The sequence below is a fragment of the Orycteropus afer genome, unplaced genomic scaffold (assembly GCF_000298275.1).
Source record: "Orycteropus afer afer isolate SDZICR_OR568_19922 unplaced genomic scaffold, OryAfe1.0 scaffold00247, whole genome shotgun sequence".
NCBI classification, from domain to species: Eukaryota; Metazoa; Chordata; class Mammalia; order Tubulidentata; family Orycteropodidae; genus Orycteropus; species Orycteropus afer.
Genome location: NW_006921834.1, coordinates 3,553,831 through 3,579,709, shown reverse-complemented (window position 1 = coordinate 3,579,709; position 25,879 = coordinate 3,553,831). Strand labels below are relative to the sequence as shown.

Sequence of the window (25,879 nt, the reverse complement as noted above, 5' to 3'; positions counted from 1 at the left end):
TCACTTCTTTAGGGTATATACCTAGTAATGGGATGGCTGGGTCAAATGGTATTTGTATTTCCAACTTTTGAAGGAATCGCCATACTGCTGTCCACAATGGTTGTACCATATTACAGTCTATTTTTATTTTTTTAAGGGCCAGTTTCTCTCAGCCCGTTGGTATTGTTACTGAGTCAATCCTCCTGCTAGATAGAAATGTAAGGTAGAGGTCTTTTTGTGAAAGAATTTTAACCTGTTTTTACATGAAGATCATGCCTCAACTGGAGATTGGTTGCAGGATGGTGGAGATGACAAAATCAGACAGGAGGGGAGAGATGCATGATTTTAAAAGACAATCTCAAATAGTATTAGTATCATTGGGAGCTCTGGTAGCATACTTGACTGCTAACCAGAAGGCTGGCGGTTCAAACCCACCAGCCACTCCTCGGAAGGAAGGTTGGGCAATCTATTTCTGTAGTGATACCACCTCAGAAACCCAAGGAGGGGTGGTTATGAGTCAGGTTCAACTCGACGGCACATAACAACAATATTAGATCATTACATTAATCTCAAAAAGAAGGGGTTAAAGTTGAAAAACTGTTCTAGAAAGTTGATTTAAGTAAAAATCAGACCAAAGTGCAGGTTAATTCCAGATTCTACTATTTTGGTAACGGGTGAAATAATGAGGTGAGAGATACCTTACTCTAGTTCCTATTGTTCTTATGTTGCACTTGACCTCATTGTATAGACTGGTGACTAAGTTCTCTTTTTAGTCTTCCAGTGACAATAGGTTAATAATGGATATTAACTGGTGATACTGGATTCTACTGCATTTTTATTTGTATTATTTTTTGAAGCTAATATGCGGTTTTAAAACCACATGATGTGTGTTATTTGCATAAAATATGATAAGCCCCATTAGGGTAAAGATCATGTGTTTTATCCCCAGTACTGTCTAGTCCCAAAACAGCTCTATTTTTGAATGAGAGGATGTGAAAGAAATTAAAATTAGCCCATGTGCTATAAACTTCCTATCTCAGGGTTATGCTTTATGTCTCAGTCAAAATAGTAGTATTTAGCTTATTAAAATTGCCCCTAGATTTTTGCATATGACCTGGGGCAGTATTGCTATAGGGCCCAGCTTCTTTATCGTTGTCATCATCTTTTTTTAATTTTTTTGAAATTTTTATTGTGATTTTGGGTGAAAGTTTACAGAGCAAATTCATTTTCCATACAGCACTTCGTACACGTGTTGTTCTATGACTGTAAGGCCCAACTTATGTATAGTTGTTTTTGTTCAAAGCTTAGAATAGATTCAGTGTGACTTTGTTGATCATATATGATACTTTGGAGCCAATTAATGTTAAGTCACTTGAAAGAAACACAGAAACTTTACATTCAAGGCCATCTTTTTCTCTGTTATTGCACCAAGCTCATCTGCTTTACACTTTTGAGATCATGGTACTTCAGGTTATTTTGTCCAGAAAGTGGGTGTATGGAATATTCATAGCAAACAGGTCACCTTAATTTCCTTGAAGGTTGAATTTTAAGAGAGACAGATACCAAGTTAGAGCAACCTTCAGTTAGTCAAACGGTACATCAAATTACAGATAACCGTACATCAAATTACAGATACTTAGTCCTGTTGAACTGAAAACTAGATAAGAATTGGAACATGAAGGAGGAATTCATGATATAAAAGCCATGAAGCTGATTTTTGTTACAACAAAGTTATTTGTTTTCTTCTTAAATCATGTAGTGGCTCCTGTTGGGCCAGTTTTAGAACTTGTTGGTCCCTTCTGCTCTTCTGAGTTACCTGATTGGTACCATCTCAGACAAAGTTATGAAGACTAAATAGAGCTATTTGGGGAGTCCTAAAAATTTCATCACCAGGAAAAAACATTTAAATGTGTCAGAATTTTCTTGTGTTTTTCCTTTTAGTATCATATTTTAATGTGTGGTGTTAAGATGGAGAGGGAGAGAATTTTTTTTCTAGAGGGCAGATAGATTCAGGGTATGTGGATCTTTATTTAAAAAAAAAACAAAGTTGTTATCAAGTCTGACTCATGGCAACCGTATGTGTGTCACATCAGAACTGTGTGCCATGGTGTTTTTAATGGCTAATTTTCCCAAAATAGGTCACTAGGCATTTCTTCCAAGGCACCTGTGAGGTATAGATAGAGTAGCCTATCTGTTTTGGTTACCTAGTGTTGCTCTGGCAGGAATATATCACAAATGGGAGGGCTTGAACAAACAGGAGTTCATTCTCTCACAGTTTTGGAGGCTTTAAATCTCAGTTCAAAGTACCAGGCTCTCTGGGGGCTGGGTGAAAGGCCCTCAACCTTGGGCTTCAGCTCACCTCCTGCTTCCGGCAGATAATTTCTCTTAGATCAGCACAAGGCCAGTCCCTATGAGGTAGGAATTAAAGATGTTCCAAATGTCCAACTTTTCCAAACTGTCATGCCACTCCATCCTCCCCTCCTTTTCCTCCTCTCAATAATCTCCCTCCCATCTTAGGGGTCCATAGTTCATTGTAACATCTCATAGAACTTACAAGCTCCCAAGGGAACAGTTCATGTGCTGGTGGTAGAGGCTGACAAGTCTCAAGTCTGTGGATATGTATGGAAGATTCTCCCAACTCACGGTTACAGGGTTGGTGAACCCAAATTGGCTGGTCAGATGATGGTGAACCAAACACAGAACCAGAGCAAGAGAGAGGACCCTCCCAGAGCATTCACTAGCCAAGAGTGGTGACTTGAGTCACACCCTCCAGCAAGGCGGGACTCATGCATCCCACCCTAAACAGGCACAGAGATTAGGATGATAGTCATTTAACCTCTGTAAGACTTAGTTTCCTTCTCTGAATTGAGAGTAATAATTCCTATTTCATGTGGTGGTTTGATAAGTATTTATTTACTTTACTTACTGTTCTCTGGTATCATGCTTTCTCTTCTTCATGTAAGTATGCAATAATCCTGTGCCTTAGGAGCCTTTGTTTTTTTCCCATAACAATATTTCATTATACAATTCTCTAAATACTGTGTATTGATGAATAATCTTTTCTCTTGCCTTTTTAAAACAGCAAAAAAGAAGAATAAGAAGGGGAAGACTATCTCCCTAACAGACTTCCTGGCTGAGGATGGGGGATCTGGTGGAGGAAGCACCTATGTCCCCAAACCAGTCAGCTGGGCTGATGAAACAGATGACCTAGAAGGAGATGGTAATTTTTGTTTTATTTTCCATTATGCTTGGACTTTTTATTATCTTCTAGATAGAACATATTCCATAAGTTGTTTCTTGTCTTGCAAGATTCACATTTGTTGTTACTAAGCTGAGTACTAGATAATTATAATGTTAATCAGTCAACAAAGATTTTAATTTTCTATATGACTGTGGACCAGACTTGTTTTATTTGTATTCAGAAATTTTCATAAAAATTTACAGAAAAAAATTTGTGGAATCTGAAACCTTAAATACATGTATTTTATAGAACCTTAGAATTGGTCTTAGTGCTGATTCTAGTCTTATGTTAACAGACTCTTCTCTAGTTACTATCCTTTTAGGACTCATTTTCTTCATTTGAAAAGCTGAGACTAAATATATTTTTTTAAAATTCCTCCTAGGTTGAAAAGTCTATGACAGCCTCATATAAAGTTATGTTACAGTGTAAATTATAAGTGGTGTGTATGCAGAGCCAAGGAATAATTAGTTCTAGGAACTGTTTATGTGAAGTTAAGGTGTCATTGAATAAATGAGAAAGTGGTCTGAGGAAAATTAAGGGGAATAGTAATTAAGGTGGGGAAATATAGAAAGGTCATTGGGATGTCTTCTGGACAAGCTCTTTTCCTACAAGGAGTAGCAAGAAAAACAGGCAGGAGCTATTCTTCATAATTATCAGATATGACATAAACCTGATTGCCATCCTTTTTTTTTTTTTTTTTTTTAATACTAAAAGCTTTTATTGTGTACTGAAAACATTCTTTTTCTTTCGTGACCTATTTTCATAATGAAAATGAAAATATTTCCTGTCAATCTTACCTTACGTAAAATGTTGATATTTTAAATACAAGTTGATGGGCAGGGCTATAGAAAAGGATTTATTTTTTTGGAAGAGGGGATAAAGCGTGACAAAAATACTTTCGGCAGCCTAGAAGTAGGAATGAGAGTTGTCAGTGGGTTAAATACATTGGGAGTTAGAGGAGCCTAGGTTGAATCCTAGCCCTGTTGCTTTATCGTCTGTGTGATCTTAGGCTAGTTATTAAACCTTTCTGAAATCTCAGTTTTCTTTATTGTAGAATGGGAAACAGCCTCACAAGATTGTTCAAAAGATAATATAAGATAGAATGATTATAGAGTACCTGGCACATAGTAAGTGTTGGATAAACTGTAGTTGTTATCCTCATTTCTTTGCTGCATAAGGAGTAAGAAGTATAATTCTGTTAGTAAAAGTCTGAGCCTTTAATGACCTTGAGAAACTTAGAAACAAACAGTGAATACTGAATACTTTTTTCTTCTTCGTTTTGTATTGCTATTCTGATTCTGACACCATTTTAAAAGCATTTTCTTATTGTAAAGTGACCTTATTTATCTGTTGTCTGATAAAGCTTATTTAATACTTGGCAGTAACGTGAGTCCTTTTACTCTGTAATGCTAATAGAGGCGATTTCTTCTAATTTCCTATATCTACTTTTTTACCTTAGTTTCAACTACTTGGCACAGTAATGATGATGATGTGTATAGGGCACCTCCAATTGACCGTTCTATCCTGCCCACTGCTCCAAGGGCTGCTCGGGAACCCAATATCGACCGGAGCCGTCTTCCCAAATCACCACCCTACACTGCTTTTCTAGGGAATCTGCCCTATGATGTAACAGAAGACTCTATTAAGGAATTCTTTAGAGGATTAAATGTAAGTGTAAAAGTTTTAGGCAATTAACTAGATGTAGAGCGCAGCAAATTGATAATGACTGTATCTGCATTGCTTGCTATGTTGAGAAAGATACTGAGGTTGTAGCTACATTTGAAAAAAAATATATTAAGAGATTGTTGCAATTGATAAAGTGATATGTAGGACCTTTAACTGAGAAAGTGTTTATCCTATACCAATTAGACAGTCTTAACATAATTAATAATGCCTTGTTGGCACAGGGAACATCTCAGAAACATGTGCCTCATCTCATTAAGATATTTAAAGGTGAAGATATCCAGTTAAATGTTGAAAGATGGAAAGAAAATTTGTCTGAACTAGCCATTCTGTTGCTTAAATTCAAGCTTATGTCTAAATTACTTCTTGTTTCTTGATTATCTGTTCTAGCTTGCAGATGTGTAGTTTGTATTAACAGAAGAATTTGCTAAGATAATTAAAGGTTCTCCGAGCTTAGTCCCACATATAATAGTATTGTGTGTTTATAGGCTTGCTTTTTTTTTTTTAAATTGTGACTTGGGTGAAACTTTACAGAGCAAATTTACTTTCCATACAGCAGCTCACATACACTTTGTCCCATGACATTGACTGCAGTTTCCCATTGCAACAGCTCCCATCCCACTTCCTCCCCATAGTTACCTCTTCCCTGTGCCCATCCCTTCGTACTCTCCTGCCCCCTGAGCTGTCTCCCTGTGCATACACAGCCCTTGTATTCTCCTATGATTGATCTCTCCAAGGAGTGTATCTACCTAATGGAAATGTTCAGCTCATATTTCTGTCTTTCCTTTGGCTGGAAGTATGGGCTTACTTTTAAAAGCTTAAAGCAGAATATTTGGCAACAGTGATGTACAATGATTGCAGAAAGATGTAGAAAAGTGAGTATAGAAGTGCTCAGAGGTTCCTTTGCCTAACTTTCATTTAAAGGTATTTAGGATGAAAGAATGACTAACAGTCGCCTATTTCCAACTCTCTCGTGGTTTTCTCCAGCGTCTTTACCAATGAGAAACACCTTTCCTCTAAGAATCTGCTTCATCCTTTATTCTTGCTGTGCTTTTTGATTTCCCAGATCGTGTTTTCTGCAGTGGGCCAACAACTTCTGTAATTCACTTTTCTGATTTGGTTTTTTTGGCTGCTACCTATAAATCTCTGTATAATCATGTAGTGGAACTAAAAGGCTGGCCTGTTTTTTATTTCACTCTTGGGGCTTTTTAAATAGAATGGTGACTAGTCTGGCCTGTTCAGGTTATTCACGTATATGTTGTAGAACTGGTTTCTGTAGCCAGCTCCCTTGTTCATATTTTGCTCCTTTTCCGACTCTAGTTGTGAATTGATATAAATAAGAATTTAAAAGAGACTTTAACAAAATCTAGATCTCAGGAGATAAAGTATCAAATCAGTGATGCAGAAGACAAACTTGAATATATGCAAAGTATTGAAGAAACGAAGTAAACAACGGAAAAGAAAACACATGGAGAATGTCAAAAAGATGGAAAGAAAATTGTTAAAAATACTTTTTAAAGAAACCTGAAATTGGAAATGGAATGTGCATACCCTGTTGTAAACAATTAATAAATAAAAATTAGTGCAAGGGAACATTGTTTGAAACATAAGGCTGAAGGCAAACTTAAAATTAGAAAACACAAGTTAACCTCAAAGAAATTAAAAGCAGGTCAGTGTGAATTTTTTCCTGTACTTCAGAAAACTACAAATTCAGTGGTTTGCCATCTCAGAATTCCACAGAGTGTGGAGGGAGGGATTACAAACCAATGTTTCCTTCAGCCCAGCTATTGTTAATATGGGAACCCTGGCGGCCCAAGATCTAAGCACGTGACTGCTAATGATAGGTGGGTAGTTCAAATCCATCCAATGGCACCATGAAAGAAGGGCCTGGTGATGTGACTCCTATAAAGATTTGTTGTTGTTAGGTGCCATCAAGTTTCTCTAACTTATAGCTGCCCTATATACAAAAGAACAAAACACTGCCTGGTCCTGTGCCAGCCTCATAGTCCTTGCTATGCCTGGGCCCATTGTTGCAGCCACTGTGTCAATCCATCTTGTTGAAGGTTTTCCCCTTTTTCATTGACCCACCACTTTACGAAGCATGACATCCTTCTCCAGGGAATGGTTGCTTCTGACAACATGACCAAAGTAAGTGAGATGAAGTCTGGCCATTCTAGCTTCCAAGGAGCATTCTGGCTATACGTCTTCCAGGACAGATTTGTTAGCTTTCAACAGTCCATGGTACTTTCAGTATTCTTTGCCAGCACCACAACTCAAAAGCATCAACTCTTCTTTGGTGTTCCTTATTCATTGTCTAGCTCTCACATGCACATGAGGCAATTGAAAATAACCGTGGCTTGGGTTAGGCACACCTTAGTCTTCAAGGAGACATCTTTGCTCTTCAGCAACTGAAAGAGGTCTTTTGCAGCAGATTTGCCCATTAAAGTATGTCGTCTGAAGTCTTGACTCCTGTTTCCATTGGTGTTGATTGTAGAACCAAGTAATAAGAAGTCTTTGATAACTTCAGTCTTTTTTCAATTTATCGTAATGCTGCTTATTGGTCCAGTTGTGAGGATTTTTGTTTTCTTTATACTGAGGTATAATCCATACTGCAGACTGTAGTCTTCAGTCTTTGTCAGTAAGTGCTTCAAGTCATCCTCACTTTCAGCAAGCAGAGTTGTGTCCTCTGCATATCGCAGGTTATTAATGATCCTTCCTCCAATCCTGATGCCACATTCTTCTTCATATAGTCCAGTTTCTTGGATTATTTGCTCAGCATACAGATTGAATAAGTATGGTGAAAGGATACAACTGTGACACACTCTCTTCCTGATTTTAAACCAATATCCCCTTGTTCTGTTAGAACAGTAGCTTCCTGATCTATGTACAGCCACCTCATGAGCACAGTTAAGTGTTCTGAAATTCCCATTCTTCTCACTGTTAACCAATTTGTTATGATCCACACAGTTGAATGCTTCGCATGGTCAGTAAAACACAAATAAACCTCTTCCTGGTTTCTTTGTTTTCAGCCAAGATCCATCTGACATCAGCAGTGATAATACTTTATTCCACATCATCTTCTGAATCCAACTTTTGCATTTCTGGAAGTTCTCTGTCAGTATAGTACCACAAGTGTTTTCGAATTATCTTTAGCAAGATTTTACTTGTGTGTATGATATTGTTCAATGGTTTCCACATTCTGTGGGATCACCTTTCTTTGTAATGGGTACAAATATGGATCTCTTCCAGTCAGTTGGCCAGGTAGCCGTCTTCCATATGTCAAGAGGCATAGATGAATGAGTGCCTCCGGCATGCTATCTGTTTATTAAAACATCTTCTTGTGTATTCCATCAATTTCTACAGCCTTGTTTTTCACCAGTTTCCTTCAGTGCATTTTCTACATCTTCCTTAAATACCATCGGTTCTTGATTATATGCCACCTCCTGAAATGGATGAACACTGACCAATTCTTTTTGCTGTAGTGACACTATGTATTCCTTCCATCTTCTTTTGCTGTTTCCTGCATCATTCAACATACTGCCCATGGAATCTTTCAGTATTGCAACTCAAGGCTTGAATTTTTTCTTCAGTTCTTTCAGCTTGAGAAATGCAGAGCATGTTCTTTCCCTTTGGTTTTCTAACTCCAGGTCTTTGCGCATTTCATTGTGATAATTGACTTTGTTTTCTCAAGCTGCTCTTTGAAATCTTCTGTTTGGTTCTTTTATCTTATCATTTCTTCCATTTTCTTTAGCTACTCTTCATTCAAGGGCACGTTTCAGTCTCTTCTGACTTCATTTTGGTCTCTTCTTCCTTTCCTGTCTTTTTCATGACCTTTTGCTTTCTTCACGGATAGTGTTCTTGATGTCATCATCCCACAATTCCTCTGGTTTTCAGTCACTGGTGGTCAGTGCATCAGATCTATTTTTTAGATGGTCTCTAAATTCAGGAGGGATATAATCAAGGTCATTTTTTGGCTTGTGTGGACTTGTTTTAATTGTCTTCAGCCTCACCTTGAACTTGCATATGAGCAGTTAATGGTCTGGAGCAGTTGATGGTCTCTTCCACAGTCAGCTTCTGGCCTTGTTTTGGCAGATGATATTGAGCTTCTCCATCATCACCTCTTGCCACAGATATAGTCAATCAGATTCCTGTATACTCCATCTGGTGAAGTCCACATGTATAGCCGCATTTGTGTTGTTGAAAAAAGATACTTGCAATGAATAAGTAGTTGGACTTGCAGAATTCTGTGATTTGATCTCCAACTACTGGTGATTCCTTTGTGTCCAACTTTTGCGTTCCAATCACTAGTGATAATCAACACATCTTGATTTGTGTGTTTGGTCAATTTCAGACTACAAAAGTTGGTGAAAAATCTTCAATTTCATCGTCTTTGGCTTTAGTGGTTGGTGCATAAGTTTGAATAATAGTAGTATTAACTGGTCTTCCTCGTAGGCGTGTGAATATTATCCTCTCACTGACAGCATTGTGCTTCGGAATAGATCTTGAAACATTCTTTGTGGTTATGAATGCCATTGCCATTCCTCTTCAATTTATCATTGCCAGCATAGTAAATCAGGAGCTCTGGTAGCGTAGTACATAAGGCACTTAACTTCTAACCAGAGGTTGGCAGTTAAAACCCACCAGCCACTCCTCGGAAGGAAGGTTGGACAATCTACTTCCGTAGTGATACTACCTCAGAAACCCAAGGAGGGGTTGCTATGAGTTGGGTCCAACTCGACGCCACATAACAAGAACAATAACAGCATAGTAGATCATATGGTTGTCTAATTCATAATGGCCAAAAACAATTCATTTCAGTTCACTAATGTCTAGGATATTGATCTTTATGCATTCCATTTCATTTTTGACAACTTCCAATTACCTAGATTGATACTTCATACATTTCATGTTCCAATTATTAATGGATGTTTGCAGCTGTTTCTTCTCATTTTGCATCATGCCACATCAGCCAATGGAGGTCCCAAAAGCTTTACTCCATTCACATCATTAAGGTCGGCTCTACTCTGAGAAGGCAGCTCTTCCCCAGTTGTATCTTGAGTGCCCTTTGATCTCAGGGGCTCGTCTTCTGGCACTATATTGAACAGTGTTTTCAGAGCTATTCATAAAGTTTTCGAGTAATATATCAGAGTGTTTCACTGCTATTCATAAGGTTGTCACTAGCCAATTCTGGATGGCCCCTTCCTTCTTCCAAGTCTGTCTTATTCTGGAATCTCCTCTGAAACCTGTCCACCATGGGTAACCCTGCTGGCATTTGAAACACTGGTGGCATAACCTCCAGCCTCAGAGCAACACGCAAGCCAACACACTACAACAAACTGACAGGTTCATCTCCCTTAGCTGTTCTAAACCGCTGTCCACCTAGAAAATCTATGGGATGGTTCTGCTGTGTCACATGGAGTCACGAGGAGTCAAAATAGACACTCAATGGAAACAACACTGTTAATACATAAAGGCAGGATATAAGTTCTCTGAAGAGTAAACTGCCCAGCTCTGATTTCTGAGAGATGAGAATTGGTTATATATATACACGCATAAAATGGTAACTAAAAGCTGTGCAATAAGTAATTGGTTTTAATTGGGAGGGAGAGGGCGCTGAAAGCTAGAGGCAGAGGATACAAGGAATACACTGAATTCATTTTTAAGAGTTAGTATGATTCACCATTCAAAATGTAAAACAGCATATACTGAAGTCTGTTTTCTGCCTGTGTCACTTTTTTGAAGACAGCCGGGTTCCTGTGTATTCAGAGAAATTGATTGTATGTACAGTGATGCTCTGTGGTCATTAAAAAACAGAAATACAAATGAACAAGACCATTGAAATAAAACATTTTTATTTTTATTTCTTTACTTTTTCAGATCAGTGCAGTGCGCTTACCTCGTGAGCCCAGCAATCCTGAGAGATTAAAAGGTTTTGGTTATGCTGAGTTTGAGGATCTGGATTCCCTGCTCAGTGCTCTGAGCCTTAATGAAGAGGTAAAGAAAGTGAGAGGAGGGAAGGTGGGAGCTATCTATTCAGAAAAGCCTGGATTATTTTAGTAATCATTTACCATTCAACCTGTGGCAGCAAATCACACTTCAGAATTTCAGCAGGGAGGTACTTTAGGTGAAAAAAGTATGTTGATAAGTTTAGTATTAAAAAGGATTGTCTCATTTTCAGAAAAGTTTTTTTTGTTTGATAATTTTTTAATTTACAGGGGTTTGGGGACATTTATCACTGTTGTATCATTTGTAATATATGCTCCTAAGAATGTCTTACAGAGATTTACAGGAGAGTGACAGTGTAAGCATCCAATCTTTCTGATTTTTAACACTACCCTTAAATTACTGTTCTATCCAGAAACATGAGAAGTTCAGGAGTGAAAGGAAATTTAGCTCTTAATACATAAGGAAGAATGGGGACTAATCAAATGGTGATAGTTATTTGAGTGATTGGTACTAACTGATGATTCTTAGATTGGCCCAAACAGCAGTGGAAGCATTTAGTTACCTGTTAGTAATTCAGGAACTTCTTTTTTGCTTTTTTTTTTTTAAACCTCTGGTCGCTTTAGAAATCAAAATAATTATGTCTGGAAAGAAAAAGGCTTTTTTTCTCCTTTAACTCCAGGAAACTCTCCTTGGTTGTTGAGAAGACAATTTCCTGTGCCATAAATTCAGTAGTCCAAATCTACCGTTAAACATGAAGATTGAAGTCCCGACAGTTCTTAGAAATGTTTTGCTGTCTTCTAATTGAGTACCATCACAATCATTTACCTCTTAGTCTGGATAACAAAAAGAATACCATACAGCTGTTACTATCTGGAGTTTATTGGATTGATGATTACCTAAAATATTGTCATGGTCTAGATTTGGGAGATTTTTTTGTGGTGTAGAGATGTCATCATGGTTGTATTTAGTAGAATTCCAAGTGTTCATAACTAAGATTCATTGTTACCATTGTTTAATTGTAGACACTACTATGAAATGAGGAAGAATCAGCAGTAGAGTTCAAAATATTAAGATAATGATAAGGGAAAGGGAAATCAGAGGGCATCCCTGGAAGAACTGATTGGCCCAAATCTAATAGTGAGTGGAAAGAGCCTGAGATTATAGGCAGACCCCATGCTTTATGCAGCTTTGCAAGTACACAGTTGTTAGGTGCCATTGAGTCGGTTCAGATTCATGGAGACCCAGTATACAACAAGATGAAATACTACCCAGTCCTGCACCATCCTTACAAGTCATTGCTATGTTTTAAGCTAGTTATTGCAGGCAGTGTGTCAGTCCATCTTGTTGATAATCTTCCTCTTTTTCACTGACCCCCTCCTTTGCGGCCTGGTTCCTCCTGATAACATGTCCAAAGTATGTGAGACAAAATCTCACCATCCCCACTTCCAGAGAGCATTCTGGCTGACCTTCTTGGAAGGGCATAGTAAGGGCTCTGTAAATGTTTGAAATAATGATTGCTATGAACTAAGATAAGCCTTTTATATTTCACTGTTTGTCTAGAAGTTATTTTTATTACACTTGACAAGTTGTCTTGGATAGTTACAAAGTTAATTCTGTTCTATTAAATTTGGCTTCGTAAAATAAGATGGTTGACCTTGAATTCATTTAAGTCCAACTTAAATTTATTAATTCCTAAGGGGTTTTTTCCATTTTCAAGCCTTTATAAAGCCTTCAACAGCTGGGAATGTTAGCTAGATTACAGTGTTTTTCCTTTATCTTCCTTCCCCCAGTGCTTCTGCTATGTCCAGACGTTCAAGGTCACTCATGGGATTTGTGCATAATGGGGCAAAAGGTTGGTTAATATGGTCCTATGCTCTCAGTCTCTAGGTAACAGGAGAATTCGGGTGGATGTTGCTGATCAAGCACAGGATAAAGGTAAGAAAGCTAGTAGAAATTTTCCTGTTTTGTCATAAACCTAAGATGGCAAAGCAGAGGTCCTTTCCCACAAATTTTTAATACAGGTAGACAGTGGTAGGCCTACCTGAACCTAGAGTAGTGGTTGTCATTGAGGGGTAATTTTGCTGTATGGGAGACATGGCAATGTTTCAAGACGTTTTTGGTTGTCACAACTGAGGAGAGTGCTACTGGATCTAATGGGTAGAATTTGGGGAGCTGCTGAACATCCTACAGTGCACAGAATAGCGCCTACCTCTCCACCAAAATTTAAAAAAAAAAATTATCCAGCACTAAATACCAGTGATGATGAGATTAAGAAACCCTGATCCAGGTGTTAAATATGTTATAAATGTATTAGGTACCTAGCAGTACATTGGATATGTGAAGTTCATGTATGCTTCAGGGACTCCTGGCCTATACAGAACATGAGATAGATAAGAATTAAACCAGTAGAAATAAATGTGAACAAAAGAATCACTCAGTTGATTTGGACAATACACTTAGGAGGGCTTAAACAGTGATAATAAAAGAAAAACATGGTATAAGGAGGTTTGTCTATACCTGTGGGAGAGATTAAGGTGCCATGATGTTGCAGTGATTAAAGTGCCTGACTGCTAACCAAGAGGTCAGTGGTTCAAGCTCATCACCTGCTGTGCACAAGAAAGATATGGCAGTCTGCATCTGTAAAGATGACAGCCTTGGAAACCATGTAGGCAGTTCTACTCTGTTCTGTTGAATTGCTCTGAGTCAGAATCTACTGAACAGTAACAGGGTTTGTTTCTGTGACAGGTATTGGACAGAAATTTGTGTGAGCTGATTTATGGTGTTTTTTGTTTGTTTGTTTGTTTCGTTTATTGATTGTTACTGTTATTTTAATACATAGATAGAGATGATCGTTCTTTTGGCCGAGATAGAAATCGGGATTCTGACAAAACAGATACGGATTGGAGGGCTCGTCCTGCCACGGACAGCTTTGATGACTACCCACCTAGAAGAGGTGATGATAGCTTTGGAGACAGTAAGTCCATTTTTATATTTCTTCTGTATTCAGGGGTTTGGTAGTAGGACAAATGTACTGATGTAGAGCACATAAGCAGATAGAAGAGATAAGACAATAGATAGAGAAAATATGTTAATAATTTGTTAATATCCAAAATAATTGATAACAGATGCAGAAAAAGGCTTTTGTAAGTGTCTGACAGGATAGGGAGGCAGGGTTGAGGTAGTTGTTTGTTAAGAAGTCTAACAGATTCAATAAAGTAAACTATTTGAACCTGAAAGGTCTGATGAAGGTTTAAAGAATAACTCAGGACTGTGGTCGTAGGACTTCTCCAGCCTCAGTAGGTCCAGTAAGTCTGGATTCTTTAAGAATTTGAAGTTCTGTTTCACGTTTTTCTCCCTTTTATTTGAATTTATCTCTTCTGGTCTCGAGGTGGAGGAGGCAGAAGTTCATGTAGACAGTTTGTCCTGTAGCTCAGTTCCTTCTCTGATTCTTGGGTTTCCTTCTTTGTCTTCTGTTCCAGATGAATAAAGACTAGTAGTTGTATCTTAGATACTGAGAGGTAGATATGGCAGTTGGCTGGATTATCCCATGAAATCACAGGCCTAAGCCCCAAAACTGAAGTACCATGAGATGATTATATCAGCAGCTTTAGGCTCTCCTCCTACCCACTCCCCACTCTCTTTTTGTTGTTACTAAAATGTAATTTTTAAGATACCTATTACAGTGACAGAATGCTTTGACTTAAAAAATGTTTCATAGCTATCATGTGCCAGACATTATTCAAGGCTCATGATACATTATTGAGTAAAACAGACAAGAAAAGTCCTCCCTTAATTGGGCACACTTGGTAGTAGAAAAGAAAAAGACAATACATAAATAAATTATATCAATGAATAAAACGTGGTAGTTCAGACAGAAAGAAAAGGAAGATAGCAAAAGTCTTGAGGTGGGAGTAGGAGTTCCAACTCTTACAAATGCCACCTGAATCCAAGAAAAGCTTTGTAAAACCTTTATGGAAAAAAAATTAGCAACTTTATTAAAATATAGGCAAAAAAGATTCAACACTGTAATAATTAGTAAGAAAAGATCTGTTTAGTAAGGAGATGGGAAAGTAGTTTGCCCATAAGACATATACTTTATGGTGTAACATACATGTAACAATTGGGATATAATTCAAATCCTATTATGTTGAGAGGGGAAAGCATATGTCAGCAATATCTTATGTTGTTAATAAGTTTTGAAAAAAGGAAGTATGCTTGGTTGTATATCCACCTTCATGATTGCTCCTGCAGGTGAGAGGAGTCCTTTAGCTATCGCTGTAACATACTGCTTTCAGATAGCAACAGATAACTATGGCAAGGCATTAATAATCCACTAAACCTAGAGTTGGGTTCGTAAGTTTATTATAATCGCTTCAGTACCTTTCTGAGTGTTTGAAATATTTTATAAATAAAGAAGACATAGGAAGAACCACCTAAAATCAGGAACATTTTTATTTTGTAAAATACCTGGTGGGTTCTATATCCGATAATAAAGGAAACAGTTCCTATTTGAGAATAGTGTTGAGAGAATCCTTTTTAACCTAGTAAGATAGGGTGGAAGAAAGAGGCAGAGATCAATCAAAAGGAAAGCTAAATCTCTGTAAGTTTGTGTCTGACTGCTATTGAGTCTTTGTGACCCAGCAAAGCTTTGGGAAGAGCTACCTAGGGGATGTCGCTTTAGCACTTGTGCAAGAGGTGTCTTACTGTTAACTGGTGAAATAATTCTTGAAAGAGGCAGTCAGTCAGACCAGGGATCCTTTTATGAGTCAAGAGCTGAAATCTTGAGTTTAGAGCAACCAGGAGTAGAGTCTTGCAGGATGAATAACAGGAAAGTGAATGTGCTGTCACTATCCAAAGCTGCCAGGTTTATAAGGCCTTAGCTTATGACCCCAAAGTCAACTTTGTCTTAGCCCAACATGAGTTGGAAATCTTAGACTACAGTGAAAACTGTGAGAGCCGGAACTCACTGAGACACTTGTTTATTCGGGTCTTGCAGATTTTCCACCTTTGACAGGGTACAGTCATCACTTTATCACTCTGTATTTACTGGGAAATACTTGTTTTCCTTCTCTGACAGGTTTCTACCTTACACAAGTTCCAGCTTTGTCAGATTTTGTTGTATCCCAAGAGGTCATTTTTATCAGAAGGATTATATTGACCTGCTGTCAAAGACTCTTATCCCAGGTGTTGGGGGTGGGGAGACTTGCGAGGTCCTAAATCAGTGTTTAAAAGGAAGTAGTCACAAAGATGAAATCCATGTTTGCCCTACACACACAAATTATTAGCCCTCAAAATGTTTTTAATAAATAATGATGTTTTTAATAAATACTGCCCAGTTTACCAACTGAGCTGCTACACTCTTAAACAAATTTCTGGTATTTAGGGGTCTCTGGTACGATTATGTATCTGACGTAAAATATGGTACATAATGTTTCAAATGTGTCATAAACACACAGTAGATAGCTTCTACTTTTTAATGGCTATTGTGTATGGCTTCCCCAAAGTTTATGTATTCTTTGTCCTGCATTTGGTTTATTTCCTCAGGATAAATTCTTAGAAATTGAATTATTAGTCCAGAGGGTGTGTATGATTTAAGTTTGTTGTTATTTTGTTTTGTTTTTTTAAAAAAAAACTTTCAGTGCATTTTTCTAAGGAGCCTTGGTGGCTCAGTTAAACACTGCTGTAAGTGATTGTACTATTTTAACCTCATCATTAGTGTGATAGTTGACTTAACCATTCTAAACTTCACCAGCATTAGGTACGAAGATTTACATTAAAATTTTTGACCTTTTAGGAATAGAAAAACAGGTGTCCTATTTTAGTTCCTATTACTTAAGTAATAGATTGTTGGTTATATTTTTCCATTTTGTTTCAGATTTGTGGTATGTTTATTATTTTCCTTTGCTGGCTTTTTTAGAGTGGTCTAGATTGGTTCTGTTAGCAAGCATAGAGGATTCCAGTTATGTTTTCTCTTTATTATTCTATGCTCTCATTTTTTATATTTAAACCTTTAAACCTTCTGCAAACTGATTATGAGATTATATAAAGATTTTGCTTCCAGCAATATTTATTGAATTACTGGGGAAACTTTTTGAAGAAATCAAATAAATGCAAGAAAAGCTTTATTTGATATACATTGCTTTCTTTGGATATAATGTGATGTTAATAAAAACTGGAGCAAAGCAATGAATGCAAATTTATAAAATCAGCTTGACCTAATGGGCTGTCACACTTATCTTTGATAGCAGTACCAGGGAATCAAAGGGGATATCACTCATTCACTGCCTGTCATTTTTTTCTCTCTAGAGTATCGTGATCGTTATGATTCAGACCGGTATCGTGATGGGTATCGGGACGGGTATCGTGATGGCCCACGCCGGGATATGGATCGATATGGGGGCCGGGATCGATATGATGACCGAGGCAGCAGAGATTATGATAGAGGTCATTATAAAACACAATTCAGTGAAACTGCTTTCTTTCAAGAACTCCTTTGTTTGCTTTTTCTTCCCTTCAGTATGATGAACATAATTCTGGATATATTTACAGGCTATGACTCCAGGATAGGCAGTGGCAGAAGAGCATTTGGTAGTGGGTACCGAAGGGATGATGACTACAGAGGAGGTGGGGACCGCTATGAAGATCGATATGACAGACGGGATGACCGGTCATGGGGCTCCAGAGATGATTATTCTCGGGATGATTATAGGCGTGATGATAGAGGTAATTTATTTTGCTTACTTAGGGAGCAGACCACTGAGGAGGCATGTCAGAAAGCTCATTATATTTCAGAGCCCATGTTGTTACATGCTGTTGAGTTGGCCCCAACTCATAGCGACCCCTCCTTGGGTTTCCGAGGCAGTATCACTATGGAAGTAGATTGCCCCATCTTCCTTCCTAGGAGTGGCTGGTGGGTTTGAACCGCCAGCCTTCTGGTCAGCAGTCAAGTGCTTCAGGCACTACGCTACTGAAATCTATTTCACCCATTATAAAGGAGGCAGCAGAGTGTAGTAAAAAAGAGCACTGGATAAGGATGATGTAATGGGAATAACAATAATTATTTCCATTTCACAAATGGAAAAAGTAGGCACTCAGATGTGGGCTTCCTTGACTCTTGACCTTTTCTTCTCTTACTGTTCCTTTCCTCCGTCATTACCTGCACACTTTTTTTTTTTTTTCCTATTAATCTTAACTTCCCACTCCCTGTAAAATCTGCCGCCTCTTCTCCAGAGTAGCCACCACTACTTTTGTTCAGACTTCCTTGCTCATCCACATTACTGGCAGTAGCTCGCAAACGTATTTCCCTGCCTTACTGTATTCTTCAGATTGGGCCCATTTATCTTTCTGGAATAAGATCTCATTAAGTTATTCTCCTCCTTTTAAAAATGCCCCATGGCCTGAAAGGTACCCCTTTGTCTCTATCTCTGACATTCAAGGGCCTTCACTGTTTTGCTTACAGTTTACTGCTTCACCGTTGTCTCTGTTCCCTCCTTCTATTAGGTACATTCTAGTCGTTTAAGACTATGCTCGGGTATCGCCATTTTGAAACCTTCAAAGGCTTCCCCAGAACATAGTCCCTTTCATGTATCTTCTAAATGGATAAATCTGTTTTGTAGAGCTTATCATATTGTGTTCTTTTTTACTCTGACTTGCCACTAAATTGGGCTCCTTTTTAGGCAGGAATTAAACTGTGTTAACCATTAACTCCTGAAATAGGCTCTAACTATATAGGTATTAGATAAATTGTTTATTAAGTGGGTAAGTAAAAGAACATTCTCATGGGAAAAGAAAGTGACATTGTGTACCATAGTGGAAGGACTAGTTGAGTTGCTTTGGTAATAAGGATTTCATTCTTAGGTCCATGAAGTATTAGCTGCATGACCTTAAGTGAGTTGCCCTGTAAAAGGAGAAAAGTTGGCCACTACCCAAAGCTAGACAGATTTTTTAAATATATCAAAAGCTGTATAAACTGCATACTTAAAAACCTTTGTGCCAAACTCATTGCCATTGAGTCGATTCCAACTCAGTGACCCCCATAGGGTTTCCAAGGCTGTAAATCTTTAGAGAAGCAAACTGCCTCATCTTTCTTCTGCCAAGCAGCTGGTAGGTTCAAACCACCAATTTCTAGGTTAGCAGCCAAATTACCTTAACCACTATACCACCAGAGCTCCTTAAAACCCCTATACAAAATTTAAAACTTGCTAGACAACATTTGCTTGCAAATACTAATTCTGTATTGAAAGTATAAAAGACATGCATGGGAATGATAACACAACAGTCAGTGTTGTGGTTATGAGAGAACAGTTCAGCGAGGCAGGTGTGAATGGGGAGGAGTACTCTGGAGGCTTCAGCTACTTCTGCATGTCTGAGATAATCAGGATAAACAATGACTTTAAGAAATAAAATTTTCTTGAAATACTTATCCTGAAGTATTCTAACAACTTGGACTAAGGAAGAAATCAGACTCCTCCCTTAGAATTTATATGTTTAAACAGCATTGCATGTTTTGCCCTGTGAATCACTTACCACATTTCTGTTAGAGACAAGTATAAGAATATCCTTATAATATTACTAACCCATCTTGAACTGCTGAAGGTACCTATCTTCTAGATCAGATTTTTGAAAAAGATGCTTCTGCCTGATAGTTCAATTATGGTAGAAAATTTCTTCAGTCATGATAAATGTTATTTACCATCCCAGTTTTTATCATATGTTAGTCTTTGCCATGGGTGGATATTTTCGTTATAGATATGGTAGAGGAAAGATACCATTGTGGTGGTGGTGTAGAGTGCCATCGAGTAAGCTCCAGCTCATACTGACCCTGTAGAACACGACAGAGCACTGCCCAGTCCTGCACCATCTTCACAGTAGTTGTGTGTTGGAGCCCGCTGTTGCAGCCAGTGTGTCAGTCCACCCAGTTAAGGGTCTGCTTCACCAGCCATAATGTCCTTATCCAGAGACTATTCCCTCTTGATAACATGTCCAAAGTACATAGTCTCACCATCTTTCCTTGTAAGGAGCACTATTCTGGTCACAACTCTAAAGATTCCATTAGGTTTGATTATTTAAGCTACCCATTTTCTAATCTCCCATCTTGCCTTCTGTGCTGGGTTGATTAGGCCACTAACCTGAATCCCATATAGCATTTAATGAGAGCTATATCTGGGAATTTGGCTTTCAGCCATTAGCTTCTGATAATTTGAAAAACTATTACTTAGAGTTTCGTTTAACTTAGGTCCCCCCCAAAGACCCAAACTGAATCTAAAGCCTCGGAGTACTCCTAAGGAAGATGATTCCTCTGCTAGCACCTCCCAGTCCAGTCGAGCGGCTTCTATCTTTGGAGGGGCAAAGCCTGTTGACACCGCTGCTAGAGAACGAGAAGTAGAAGAGCGGCTACAGAAGGAGCAGGAGAAATTACAGCGTCAGCTGGATGAGCCAAAGCTAGAGCGACGGCCTCGCGAGAGGTGAGGTTATTTCTAGTTACGGATTTCCCACCTGTGAATTCAGGGAGTCTTAATGGAGGCAGTATATCCTGAGCATTTGGGAAATTTGTGTTGTGGGTACTATTGGGCACCAAAGACTAGCTTTTAGTGGGCTGGGGATGGTAGGCCATTTGCAGTGTGTGGGATGGTGTCACATAATGAAGAGTTAGGATTTTTAAATAGCCTATGGGACTACGCCTGCTGCAGATTTAAATTGGTGGTCCTTTAATACAGGAGCTGGCAAATATGGCTGGCCTGTTGCCTGTTTTTATAAATAATGGGTTTTTAAACTGGATCACAGCCTCACCCGTTCACGTGTGTATCATATATGGCTACTTTCACCTTACAGCAGAGTAGTTGTGACAGAGACAGTGTGGCTTACAAGCCTGAAGTACTTACTGTCTGGCTTTTTAAGAAGTCTGCCAACCCCTGCTTCAGTATAGAGTAAAACTCCTCCATGGTGATGTGAGTGGAAATCTCAGTTGCATTGACTATAAAAACCACAAGCAAACACTGCAATTCATGGAAATCCCATGTACTGATGTAGTAGAACTGCTTCATAGGGTTTTCTTGGCTATGTTTTTTTTTTTTTTTTTAATTGTGATTTGGGTGAAAGTTTACAGAGCAAATTCACTTTCCCTACAGCAGCTCACATACACTTTGTCTGTCTCATGACATTGACTACAGTTTACCCCAAGGCAACAGCTCCCCTCCCACTTCCTCCCGATAGTTACCTCTTCCCTGTGTCCATCCCCCCATGCACTCCTGTCCCCTGAGCTGTCTCCCTGTGCGCACACAGTCCTTCTTTCTCCCATGATTGTTCTCTCCAAGGAGCATATCTACTTCAGGTACATGTTCAGCTCATATGCCTGTCTTCTGTTTGGCTGGAATTGGCTGGAATTTTTATGGAACCAGAACACCAGGCCTTTTTTTCTCTAGTGCCACTGGGTAGCTTTGAAGTACCGACACTGGGTGAGCCACCAATCACAGACTTTGCACTATCCAGGGACTTTGCATAAACGAAATGGTCTTTGTTATGAGGTTAATAAAAACTGTATTTACTTCTTTCAAGTTGTTGGAAATAAAATAGAAAGGAAGTATTTTCACTTGTATTAAGTTGGAGTCTCCCTGGGTAGTATGAACAATTGACATACTTGGCTGCTATCCAGAAGGTTGATGGTTCAAGTCCTCCTGAAGACTTCAAAAAAACTAAGGCATTGAAAACCCTATGGAATAAGTTCCACTGTGATACACATGATATCCCCAGGAGTCAGAATCAATGTGATAGTAACTGGGTTTTTTGTTTGTTTTAATTGTGTGTGTTTGATATATTGTATAAGTATTATATCATGATGATAGAGAAGGCATTACAGGTCTTTATTATAACAGTATATCTAACAGGATAGAAATCACCTATAATAAATTGATACCTGAAAAAGCAGGCCTAATTTAGAGTGACTTTGAGAACGGTGTTACCAATAAGGGAGAACAGTGTTGAACTAGTACTTGACCAAGGGATATAATCAGAATTTATAGTTTTTCCCAGATTTGGAAAGTTCATAGTACTTAAAATACAGTTTATAAAGGGAAACTAGAAGTAAATTCAACACTTAAAATTTGATTGGGTCCATTTAGATACCAGTACACACACACAGGACCCATATAGGGTCATTTGGAGTCAGAATCAACCTGATGTCAGCCTGTTTAATTTTGTACACACTTACCCATAGATAAGCAAATATGATGAAATAATCATTGACAGTTCTTAAAAGGTCAGCATGGGTCCTAAGTGGTCTTCATTGAGCCAACTATACTACGTTTTGTTAAATCTCTTTGGTACAGACACCCAAGTTGGCGAAGTGAAGAAACTCAGGAACGAGAACGGTCAAGGACAGGAAGTGAATCATCGCAGACTGGGGCCTCAGCCACATCTGGCAGAAGTAAGTCAGACCAGGGTGGGTATCATATTATGAACATTTTCGATAACATATCTAGGAGAAACGTGAAGCAAGTTACACAGACACTAGGGTATTAAATGCAGTCATATCCATATCTCCTACCCACCAAAATCTGAATCGAACCCAAGACTGGATGATCCATTTAATAAATAACCTGCCACTAAATAGTCTACTTAGAGTAATAGATTTACACGTTGTTTTGTGTCTTGACATCAGTTTACCTCTTTTAAGTTGTTGGGAGTAGAATAGAGAGAGAGAGAACAGCATAGGCCTGGTGCCTGGTGAGGTGCTCCCTTGGTCTCAACCTATAATGTTCAATTCTTGTTTCTTTCTCATGTAGTTTAATTTACTCATTGGTCACAAGCACTTTCAGTGTTTTGGAAACCTGAGTGTGTCAATTATAACACCTTTCCTTATCGTGATCTGGTGTTTTCTAAGGTATCTGCTCTCACCTCTAAATTGATTTGAAAATTGATCCTAGTGTTACAACAGTCTAAATAAATAGCCTCTTAGTAACAGGATGTAACGGCTATTTTTGTAGCTAGGTAAGAGTGATGTTTGGTTGATTTGTATACCTACTTTTGTACAGCTGGCACCTAAAAATGTAGAAAGAATCTGACAAAGCAATCTCCTAGTTTTAAGAAGGCATTTGGCCCCCTTTAAAAAGCACATAAATATACAGTATGTCTTGTTTATCAACAGTGTAACAGGATAAATGTGATTGATTATACAGTGTCTTGCAGGTGTCTCTTGAGCTTCTCTGAATTGAATTTGAGCAGTGGTTCCTAGATTTTGAAGTTTCGTGATAATGTCCCCTTGTACATGCACATACATACATATATACATACACATGCCATTCTCAAAACAATTTTTCTCGAAAATCACATTTGAAAACCACTGGTTTTGGGGTAATTTTGTCATAGTAGGAGCAAAATTAGAATCTCTGTTTAAGAGTAATGATCAACAGAATCCACGTCAGCAGGGCCTCACTTGGTACATAGGACTGGGGTTCCCTTGATAAGCACGGGGGCTCTTTTAAAAAGTTCTGTAGTCAGGTGTGTCAGTGGATGATCATTTAGCAAACAAAAAAGGAATGAGGGTAGAAAGAGGTAAGCTTGGATGTGGACCATTTTCTTCTCTGTTGAGATCTTTTAAGATAATTGGTTTGTTTTGTTGGGTGGTTTTGTTGGTTTTTTCATAATTTGACTTTGCCACTCTGACTTCACAGATGCACGAAGGAGAGAGAGTGAAAAGTCTCTGGAAAATGAATCGCTCAGTAAGGAGGAAGATTGTCACTCTCCAACTTCTAAGCCTCCCAAACCTGATCAGCCTCTAAAGGTAATGCCAGCCCCTCCACCAAAGGAGAATGCTTGGGTGAAGCGAAGTTCTAATCCTCCTGCTCGATCTCAGAGCTCAGACACAGAGCAGCAGTCCCCTTCAAGGTGAGTCAGCCTGGAAACATAGTAGTTGGTTAGCTCAAGAGTCTTGCATATTATGGTATGAGGTAGAAGATGCACTATGGGTTGCTGACCTTCTGTTGCATTTTATGAGTTACGCTATGTTTGTTCCCTTTAATTCAAAGTCAGCAGAGTGCTGGAACTGGCTCGTGAGAGCTAACTGTTTGACTTTTCAGAGTTCTTATATCTGGGTAACATCATTTTATAGCTTGAAATCAGCCATGACAGGAACATTTACACCACAGAAATCTGCTTAAATCAAAGTAAATCCAGTTTCCCCTTTTGCCTCATACTTGGCAGTGTGGCCTTTAGTCACTTCACTTCCGTTAGGATTCTCATGTACAAAATTGAGAATCATCATATAAGCCTTGAATATGACACTCTGTGTGTATTCACATGACTGCTTTTATTATTGTCTTTCTAGTATTTCAGTGTTTCAAAAATAAATGTACGTATTTGGGGTCTCCATAAAGCTTACTGCACTTGGAGAACGGTGGTTTCTTATCTGTTTGCTCCCTGAAACAGCTAGTGAATATGGTTACATATGTTTTCCTTCTAGTATTGGGGGGAAAGGAGCTCCAGCTCAACCATCTGAGGAAGGACCAGCAAGGAAAGGTGAGACAATAACACAGGGGACTCGATTTTTCACCTAGAATGTGGTCCAAATAAAATGGCCTACAGAGAAGTGGTGAAATTTTAAATTTCACTGTGTTTTGAACCTGTTTTAAAGATTCTTTGCTTATTTACCCTTCCTTGCCGATAGAGGGCAGGAGTGGCCTATTTGGAGAACACATGGAGCCCTGCCCTTTCCTGGTAGAGCATTTCTTTGAAAGGAGGCGGGGACCGGAAGGAAGTTAACAAACTCAGTTCAGATTAGAAATGTCACCATCGGGCAAGGCCAAGGTCACACTACAAGCACATCATAGTCCGTATTTCCAGCTTGTTTTTCATGATGGTGTAACACTACAGTGGAACTTTTTAGTGAGGCCCTATTTTGGTTTTTTGTACGTGTGACACAAAGGACGTGGGAAGAAGACCTTAGGAAGGAAGTCTGGGTTGCGGTGAGGTTTAATTTCCTTCAGTGCATATGGACACACATTTCTTCAGTTTAAAGAAACCTAGGAGAAGGGAGAGTGTGTCTTTTACTTGCCCTTGATTTATTTTTTTTTCTCTCAAACAGATGAAAATAAAGTAGATGGGGTGAGTATCCCAAAAAGCCAAAGTGGGAACTCCAGCCGTGGTCCAGGAGATGGAGGGAACAAAGACCACTGGAAGGAGTCTGATAGGTATGCTCTCTTTCTTGTCATGTGTAAATCTTTGATCCTATGCTAGATGAAGTGTCTTTGTAATTAATGAGTCCTTGGTTCTGAGTACCACCAGGTAGATCTCTCCTTATGAACAAATAATGTCAACCAATAGAGACAGAATGTTTTGTTGACTGGGGAAATGTTTATTCACTGCCTCAGAGCAGTGTGTGTGTTGGGGAATCCTCTCCTCCAGGTGTGGTTTTATGCTTATTCTCTGCAGGAAAGATGGCAAAAAGGATCAAGACTCCAGATCTGCACCTGAGCCAAAGAAACCTGAAGAAAATCCAGCCTCTGTAAGTGTTAACAGGCTTCAGTTTCTCTCATCTCACAGTAACTCAGCAATGCCACTGTGAAAGAATCTTGATATTTTTACTTTTTGCCATTGGAACTCCTTCCCATTGGGACTACAGATAGATTGGGTAGAAAGAAGACTTTGGTGTCTGTCTGAAATAGTAAATGAATCTTAGATTGGTCCCACTCCCACCCTTTTTGTGTGTGTGTGTGGGGGGGTAACCTTTGACTCCACTGATTCTCTGAAGGAATGAAGGTAGTAAAAGGTGGTATGTGACTATGGTAAGAATGTACCTGTAACCTCTTTCCTTAGCCACTCTCCAGTGGAAAGTGCTAATGAGTGAGCAAGTGGGTATAATCTGGACTGTCATTCATTTGCCCAAGTATCAACCTGTTTCTGGTTTTCAGTAGGAGAATTCAAGGCCTTTGTTATTTTGTCACTAATCTATTACAGAAGTTCAGTTCTGCAAGCAAGTACGCTGCTCTCTCAGTTGACGGGGAAGATGAAAACGAGGGGGAAGAGTACACCGAATAG

At 38.7% G+C, this 25,879-nt stretch overlaps 1 protein-coding gene across 1 annotated transcript; it reads left to right on the top strand.

The window, feature by feature from the left end:
• Positions 1-3,027: 3,027 nt before the first annotated feature.
• On the top strand, positions 3,028-25,879 carry EIF4B (eukaryotic translation initiation factor 4B). The gene is made up of 14 exons (XM_007949539.2): positions 3,028-3,199; positions 4,680-4,888; positions 10,781-10,897; positions 12,730-12,784; positions 13,689-13,823; positions 17,156-17,293; positions 17,399-17,572; positions 20,085-20,313; positions 22,174-22,271; positions 23,518-23,731; positions 24,306-24,361; positions 24,927-25,032; positions 25,274-25,346; positions 25,799-25,879. The coding sequence occupies exons 1-14, from the start codon at positions 3,028-3,030 to the stop codon at positions 25,877-25,879; spliced, it is 1,857 nt and encodes a 618-aa protein (XP_007947730.2).